Here is a 9,456-nt window from a genome sequence, read left to right as displayed (position 1 = left end):
TTCCCCTCATGGGGACCTCCAATTTGTCCCCATAAGGGAAGCCAGTCCCCACACGTGACTATGTAAACAGATGTAGGTCCCCACAAGTATAGTAATGCTAGACCACACACACACACACACACACACACACACACACACACACACACACACACACACACACACACACACACACACACACACACACACACACACACACACACACACACACACACACACACACACACACACACACACAGCTAAAAGAATGGTTTTATATATTTGTGTCAATGTTACAGTACATGTCAGATATAAGTGCATTATGTCTTATCTGCTTTTTACACTGTTCACATTTTGGTGCGTTTGCCTGGATCATCTTCATCTTTGTCACTTTTATTTGAGTCTTTCCTGACCATCTCTATCTCTGCCTTTTTTAGACTTTTATCATCGTCATCATCTTCATCAACCTTCTTCATGAACTGGGCCTCAATTTCTGTAGGGTCAATGTAGGTGTAGAAATGCGCCATGATGGAAAAGATGAAACACACTGCAATCAAGAGAGAGGCAAACAGGACGTACTCTGCCCACTTTGAAAGAGGAGGAGAGAAGCAGAAGGATACACGTTAATGATCCATGATCCTTTGTTATTGTCAATACATGGAACAAATCCAAGACATGCCCACTAAAAATATCTCTAAGTTTGATGTTCGATTTTTACCTGTTTAGGAAGCTTTGCAAGCTCAGCTACAATCAGTACAATGAAGTTGCCGACAGCAACAGTCAACAACCAGCCTGCTTGCAGCACTGCTTTCATGTTACTAGGTGCCTTAAAAAAACAAAAGACAAACACAAGTTAAATAAAACCATAATCAAAGAATGGAAAACTATTAATTATACAATTCAAATCCCACTTCTAATTTTCCCTGTCATACAATAACTCCTGAAATAAAGTGTGAAAATGTGCTTTCTAACAATTTTACCTGTGAGTAGGAGAACTCCAGACCAGTAACCGAAAACATCACTTCACCAACAGTTATGAAGAAGTACTGTGGGATTTGGAGAGCCATGTGAGCTGAGTTGGGCTCGATGTCTTCTGATTCAGTAATCGCCCCCTGACACTAAAATAAATAATCACAATTGGTCAGTTGAGGGCCGTGTTTCTCAACCCGTGAGACTAAAAAGAAGGCAGCTGGATGGATTTTTGCATCTTTTGCCAAAGCGAACACATGACAATATACATGACAATTTGTAATAGGGTGTTTCATCCTTTGTTTTGCTGTACTATTATTAAGAACATCCCATGAAAAGACCAACACCAATAATGAACCATCCATCCAGACCGTGTCTGACTGTGGCACTTAGCCCAATGTCTACCTTCTTATTAATAATAATAATAATAATAATAATAATAATAATAATAATAATAATAATAAACACATGATACTTGTATAGCGCTTTTCTAGACACTCAAAGACGCTTTGACTGAGAATAAAAAACAACAAAAACAAAACTAAGAAAAATACAAAAGAGATAAACAAAACAGAAAATAGTGTGGGGGGGGGGGGGATGGTCAGCAGTTGAATGCAGTGTTGAACAGGTGGGTTTTGAGTGATGTTTTGAATGCGGTGAGGTACAGTAGGAAGAATCTCTGATGGATTGGGGTAAATCTAAATCTTTAAACACAGGCAACACAAATTAAGTTATATTGTTTATATGGAACATTTCCCCAAAACAGCTGGGATTTCTAGATTTTCACTGATGTTATTTTTAAGGGATTTGTTGATTTAAGATAAATATAGAATATCACCAGTGTTAAAAATCATGCAACTTACATTTTGTCCAATGACTAAAGTGCTGGGGATAAAGAATGTGTATGAACTTCCAAATCCAAAGTCCCTGCTGTATTCACATGACTGTGAACCACTCTGTAAGGTGAAGATGGCTCTGTTCATTAGAAGAAAAAAAATCTGGTTAATAAACGATATTGTAATTTGCATTAAATTATATAAAAACAGTGGTGAATTGTCAATATGTTAAAATCCTTACTTTCCATATTTTATCTGGGAGTAGTTGGAAAAATAAAATGGCTCAATAAGTCCAAAGTCAGCTCCAGCCGTTGAAACATTCAATGTTGTATTCATTCCATTGATAAATCTGAAAAGGGTACATAATGGGTCAGAATTAAAAAACAACTACAGCAGTGTAATCCCATTTTTTTCAAGAATGTACTGTCTGAAACTCTCTAAATGTAAATATGTTTACCAGGTAAGAGCCTGAAACAATTGATTGATTATGAAAAAAGTAAATGACTCATACTGTTGGTCAACTGATCAATTCATTGTTAAAGTATAAACATTTGAAATTAAATTTACCGGATTGCATTGTTGCCTTGTTGTGGCTTGGAATTCAAAGCGTCAATCTGAGGAAATAAAAAAATTGATGTTGATTATCATAACCATTTAAAGTCATCATGTTTGCTTTGACCTATGTTGTGATTCTAACTCACCAACAGCCAATTGTCATTGATATTTGCAGGAATGAGAAGCTTTTGTCGCTTTCCTTTGACCAAGGGTATACTTTTTGTCACTTCAGGGCCGACAATTTTAACACTGATAATATCTTCTTTAAATGTAAAGAAGTTCTGGCTGGCCTGCAAAACAATAGATATAATATGTGTACAAATATGAATGCATAAACATGTTGTTTTGACTTTCATGCAACTTTTCAAAATGTCTCAATTTGTGTTTTTGTATGAGGACATACCTGAGCTGCAGGAAGTACCAGAGGTCCGTTGCCAGGCAACAAGTAAGTGACTGGAGTACTGCCCATGTTAATTAATTTCAACTGACTCTCGGACGCTGACGGGAAGGTAGGGTATGTTATCTGAAAATTAAGTGAGTTTGAAATAAATTAATCCCTAAACGTATGGGTAATGTATCAGTATATGAGCAGATTATCACAATATCTGTTTTCTACTTACATCGATTTGAAGCTGAACCACAGCAGCGCAGACAAATGCTATGGCTGCCATTACCATCCCTACTGTCATTCTTTTCAGAGGTCTGTTGAATTAACAATAAATCCTGTCAATAATTGCACAAAATATGAGATAACTACAGCACCAAAGGTCTCCATATTTATACATGCATAAAAACTATGTATGACAGTAATTTCTAAAATGTTAACACTATCGTGGATATTGTTAGACCTGATTCAGATGCAGGTGCAGTTCCACTGGTCTTATATCGAGGTATCATTTTTAGCTTTTCCTGCTGAGTGTTTGAATACACACTTTGCTGCTGAACAGCCTTCACAGCTGAAGAGTGTATAACACGGCTTAGTCCTTCAGTTTAAGGAACAGTTTGACATTTTATGAAATGCTAACATTGATACCTAAATGCTAAAACTGTTCCCTCAAATAACTGGTAGAAGAAATAAAAAATGGGGGTATTCCAAAACAGATACATTTTATTTATCCAAAAACAAGATGACAACTAGATTAGACTTGACTATTGTAAACGAATGTCCACAATCTGAGTTAAAGCAGTACTTACGTAAAGTTTAGACCACATTTTTTGATCAGAGGGTAGATAAGGCTGTCCATGATCGGCACCAGAGTCAGGATCAGGATGGGGTTGACAGTCTTTCAAAACATTTTAAAGAGATTTTAAAAAAGAAAAGGCGTAGTACATCTGTCCGAGCTTACATGACAATATCATTTTATCTCACCTGCATCTGGTCAGGCTGTATGACAAGAAGACCCTGCAGAAACAAAATATGTCATCAAAACATTGTCACATTGCTTTAGTTAACTCAAATATATCAGTAGTCGGTTTTATCACCAAACGTACAAAGTTTCCATCCATGTTGGTGGCTTGCAGAGTCCATCTTGAACCCTTTAATAGAGATGCAGAGCTTAGCACAGTTTCCACAGCCTATAATTGATGTTGCCTTTTAAAAAACAAGAGTAATTTACCTTTTGGTCAAACAGGGTCCAGAACATCGGGAGTGGGATGTATAAAAACAGGACCTTCAGCACCATTTTGATTTGAGCAATGAGGAGTTTCTACAGCACATACAGACAGAAAATAAACTGCAATTCACCCCACTGAAAAAAACACTTTAGAGAACTCATTTTAAAATGCAACTCACTTCATATTTTTCCTCTGACCAGTCCATCCAATGCTGCCTCTTTGGGTATTGTTTGCTTCTGTGTTTGTAGCGATTTTTAATGGCAAACTGATTGACAGTTGAAAAAGGGATAACATATGTTTGTTTTTTCGAACACAGCTAAAGCATCGGTCGTTATACATGAATGCAAAAATGTTTCAATGCAAATGTTGTAAACCAGACTCACCCCGATACATTTACACACGGACCCCATGATGTTTCCCTGTGGTTCAGCTTTGTAGTACATACCACTTCCAATGATAAACACCACTGTAAAGGGCATCACAGTCACTTCATTAATATCAGTGCCTAGTTTGCCATGTATAGAATCTGATTTTAAATCATTTAGACATACCAAGTGCAACCAACATTAGTGCTGCAGGGACACCGAAGGCCAGAGAATAACACTTCTGCTTACTGTAGATGCCACAGTCCTGAGCTGCAGATATATAACCATCATTAAACTACAGTTCAAATCACTCATACTCAAGGACTGTTATTAGATGTTATCAAATGCACTCATGTTTATGGTTTCTCAGAAACTTTAGGATCTGTTCATATCTACCTCTCAGGATCGGAGTGATAATGGTTGACAGGAGACTCCCACCATTGATGCACAGGTAAAATACAGAGAAGAAAGTTCTCCTTTGCTTTTCCTGCACAGAGAAATGTCAGTGATCTTCATGTGTTGCATGGATGTTCTTTATACAATGTGTAACATCTTTCAAATGTTATATCTGTTTATGATATTAAATGATTAAACCAGAAGAAATTATAAGCTGCCACTGATAACACTTTAGGGACGGCAATGTCCAGACCGAGGTATCTCTATTGGATGGTTTGTACTGACATTTTGTACAGACATTTCTCCAGAGGACAAATACTAAGGGAATTTGGTAATTTGATGACTATTAATTTGGTACTAGCATGAATTTGTAATTTGTAATTTTGACACAACTATTGGAAGGTTTGTCATAACATTTAGTGCACTCAATTATAGACCTTTGGGCAGCTTTGATTCAGCATTGCACTGATTGCCCCATTTTTTGCAGACAAATAATAAGATAAAATATATCAAGTAGCAGTAGCTTCCTTGTCAAAACCTGACACCTGCATTCCTCACAAAGCCACTTGACTGCAGGAATTTCCTGATTTGGGCGCATTAAAGTCACCAGCATCAAGAAGGGATGGACCAGACCAGCATCATGTCATCCAAAACTTGGTTTTAGGAATTAAAATACATTCCTTCCTTCCTTCCTTCCTTACACACACACACACACACACACACACACACACACACACACACACACACACACACACACACACACACACACACACACACACACACACACACACACACACACACACACACACACACACACACACACACACACACACACACACACACACACAACACACACACACACACACACACACACACACACACACACACACACACACACACACACACACACACACACACACACACACACACACACACACACACACACACACACACACACACACACACACACACACACACACACACCACCCTAAGCTGTTGTTTCATCTAATTCTCAAATCTATGACATTCAATAAAGAACATTGTCATCGTCAAGGCCAGAGTTAAACATTAGTGGAGAAGGAGAAGTGTTCTAACCTGATGGTTACCGAATTGGTCTCCACCAAAGGCAGCAACACAAGGTTTAATGCCACCAGTGCCCAGAGCGATGAGGAAGAGACCCACCATGGACAGCACGCTAAATGTGAAGAGGAATATGTACAGCAGAGAGTACCATAGAAATATGTGAGTAATATTTGCCTGCCAAAATCCCACATCCTGTACTTAATATGTTGTGTAGTTGAATAGAAACCCACACATGAAAGGTCATGTTGTCTGGTGTCCCGTCTTTGTTGTAGTCAGTGATGTCATGGATTGCACTGATAGCCATTGTAACCTGGCCGATCGCATACACAATGGACAAGTAGATGATAGTCCTGCAAAGAGAAGATGGAAAGACAAGCAGCCGTGGAGTTAGTGCATAGTAGTAACCCACTAGTTGTATTAGGTTTAGCTACTTAATAAGTTACTTAGTTAAGTCTAGGGTTTAAACCTAAGGATTGCAATTTGTCTTTCTTCTTTATTAACTGAATTGAAAAGTTATTCAATGAGAAGTTGAAATGTGAAACACAACTCATAGCAATTTTAAAAGTAGCAAGAAGCCCTAATTAAACAATATTTTTTATAAAGTGCACTATTTTAAAATGTTGTGGAGGAGAATTACAAAGTAGAAAAATGTATATACTCAGGTAAAGTATAAGTACACCCATTTCTTACTTAGTTAAAGTACTAGTTAGACCCTTTCCACCACTGATAGATAGTAATCCACTGATTTCTTGCATAGGTTTAATGACACGTTTTTTAAACTCACTTAAACTTTCCCAGCCAGGAGTCAGCCACAATGGCCCCGAGGATGGGGGTCAGGTAGCAGAAGGCCACAAAGACGTGGTAGATGGAGGTGGCCAAGTCATCGTCCCAGAGCAAGAAGTACTTGAAGTACAGCACGAGTACAGCTGTGGACAGGTAGGTGCGATTCTTCTTATTTCACAATGCAACACGATAAGACTGCACAGGGTCAGCTCTAAAACATATCTGGTCATGTTGTGCATGAAACATCAAGTGGCAGAAAAATAACTTAGATATTTAATTGAATAAAAGTATCTATACCACGGTGTACAAATACTGTTTCATTTAATTTCAAACCTTTATTTATACAGATAAATCCCATTGAGATCATTGATCTCTTTTTCAAGGGATACCTGCTCAAGTAGTTCCACATGAAACATAAAAGCATAAATAGAACAACAAAAGGACATCATACAGCATCATTTACATAATTATCCACATAAACAGGTACCAATAGCTTCCGATTGACTAGCATCCAACCGAGCTTTAAAAACATTTAGTGGCACCAGATTGCTCAGTTTCCATTTAATTTGCAGACTATTCCAAGACAGAGGAGCTGCGCATCTAAAAGCTGTCTTCTCTAAGCCAGTCCTAGCAGTTGGCACATTTAATAAAACCACAGCATTCGATCTCAGGCAGTAGCCACTTACAATTTTCCGTGAGATCAGGGAGCAGATATAAAATGGAAGTTTCCCTAACATGGCTTTGTATATAAAAATGTACCAGTGACTGAGCCTCCGTACAGTTAGTGAAAGCAAACCAGCCCTTGCATACAGGGTACAGTGATGGGTTAATGCTTTACAGTTTGTCACAAATCTCAGTGCACTGTGATACGCAGCATCTAACTTGACCAGGCAATTGGCAGGTGCATTCATATACATCAAATCACCATAGTCCAGCACAGGTAAAAAAAACTGTGTACTGTGCTACAAGTTAAAGTCACAAATTAAAAGAATGTTAGCACCAACAAAAAACTATTTGCCTGTATACTAAAATTATAATTTTACAATAGCCCTTTTAAAAAGAATGTCGAAACATATCATCAGATTATGATTTTTGATGCAGTAATGTGTACATCACCTTAATATGTAATAATGTGGGATCATTCTTTTTTTAAAAATAAATATATTTTACTTTATAGGAAGTTTTATTTATATGATATCATTTTTTATGATTATATTTTATATAATTGTAATCTGAATCCTAGAAGCAACTCATCACATATGTTATCAAATGAATACACTGTAGTACAAAGTACAGAGTTTGCCCCTGTAATAAAGTGGAGAAGTACTGTATCAGGTAGCAGAACATGTAAATACTCAAGTAAGTAAAATTACCTTCAAAATGTTACTTGAGTAAATAACTTGTTTTTCAATGTAGCAAATATCCAAACACTCAAAACAAATGTATTATGTTTTTTCGAATCCCTTTTAAAAAATACAGCAGTTTTCTGTTGGGACAACGCTCTCATTAAAGTCTGGCTAAGTTGAGGGAAAAATTGTGGTTTGGTTTAAAATAAGTAGTCATGGTTACAAAAATAGTCACATGGTCAACGCTCTGAGACGTAGTTTTCTCACCTCGCATGCCATAGTAGGAGAACCTCTCGCAGAACTCATTCACAACAATGAAGAAGATGCTGAGCGGGTAACCACACACCTCTTTGCTCTGATGGATCAAACAAACAGCAGCATGTGTTCAGCATGGTGGACATCTTTTTTTTAATAAATCATATACCACAGCAAGAACAAATACATTACATATTTAAAAAAGTGAAAAGTTAAAGCACAAAATTGTCAACTAAATGTACTTTGTGTATACAATTAAATGGGCTCATTTAGCATGACCCCTGTCACTGTTATGTTATATTACTGGATCCACATTATAAATGCATTAACATGTAAGCATCATTCCATTGCTTTAGTTAATTGAGTTGGAGCTAAATTTCAATGCTTTAAAAAAAATAGTACTAGCTGTAGAAATAATTGAAGTGGAGCAAAAGCACAACATTTTCATCCGAAATGTTACAGATTAAACTTGCATTTGTGAAAACAAATACACAAATTACTTAAGTAGTGCTTGGTTTTCACTAACCTACTGTAATGGCATATTGAGATGGTTGCTTTGTTCCTATAGATTATCATTTAGATTTACGGAACAAAAAACCCCACAAATAATTGCATCAATGACCAATAAAAAAGATTAAGTACATTACCGTTCCTCTGTTCTTCCTTCCTTTCTTAGGATCCTCGTTATCTGTTGACAAGATTGAACTAGCTTTAATAACCAGCTTCATTTCTCAAAAAGTGAGGGCTGCAGTAGCCTTCATTTTATAATTTAAAACAAATCAATTTCCCCAATGTTTCAGATTGAAATTGAGAAAACAATACAGCTGCAGTTCAAAGGTTTCGACAGGTTTCGTTCTGACTTGCCCCTCGGGTGTCGGAAGCTTCTGCAATTTAACATATTTCTGAGGGCGACCATGGAAATTCACAAAAACAAATGTTTGCAAACCCACCCGCCATGATGTTTGAGTGAAACGGCTGCCCTGCAGTTTAAAATCCCTTTGAGAATACCTGCAGGGAGCAGTTGACAATTGATCCCTCACTGTGGGAGTGTTTCCGTAATATTGCTTCTTATTAGCACCTTGATCTGTCGTCCACTCTGCTGACTGCGTTGCTTTTATGATGGGTGGGAACCATAGGTGGGAAAATGAGATATAGGAGATAGGAAGTGAGCTATGTTCCATAACTGACACCTCATAAAAACTCCACAATTCAACCAAAACAAATGCAAGAACACACTTTAATGCAAGTGGAAATAAAGTCAGATTTCATGAAAACAAG

At 37.3% G+C, this 9,456-nt stretch overlaps 1 protein-coding gene across 1 annotated transcript; it reads right to left on the bottom strand.

Annotated features, from left to right (window-relative positions):
• Window positions 1–323: 323 nt before the first annotated feature.
• slc15a1a (solute carrier family 15 member 1a) lies at window positions 324–8,212 on the bottom strand. The gene is made up of 21 exons (XM_034213389.1): window positions 8,191–8,212; window positions 6,579–6,720; window positions 6,025–6,144; window positions 5,807–5,906; window positions 4,712–4,802; window positions 4,502–4,585; window positions 4,334–4,416; window positions 4,129–4,215; window positions 3,953–4,042; window positions 3,828–3,872; window positions 3,706–3,738; window positions 3,531–3,619; window positions 2,957–3,038; window positions 2,740–2,859; window positions 2,483–2,626; window positions 2,349–2,395; window positions 2,023–2,130; window positions 1,809–1,920; window positions 957–1,094; window positions 695–802; window positions 324–563 (listed from the first exon to the last, which is right to left on the bottom strand). Exons 1-21 carry the CDS (start codon window positions 8,195–8,197, stop codon window positions 324–326), a joined length of 2,070 nt encoding a protein of 689 aa, XP_034069280.1. The 5' UTR covers window positions 8,198–8,212.
• Window positions 8,213–9,456: the final 1,244 nt, after the last annotated feature.

The sequence above is a fragment of the Gymnodraco acuticeps genome, unplaced genomic scaffold (assembly GCF_902827175.1).
Source record: "Gymnodraco acuticeps unplaced genomic scaffold, fGymAcu1.1, whole genome shotgun sequence".
Classification (NCBI taxonomy): domain Eukaryota; kingdom Metazoa; phylum Chordata; class Actinopteri; order Perciformes; family Bathydraconidae; genus Gymnodraco; species Gymnodraco acuticeps.
The sequence above is the reverse complement of the archived record's forward strand: the minus strand, read 5'-3'. Positions and strand labels throughout refer to the sequence as shown.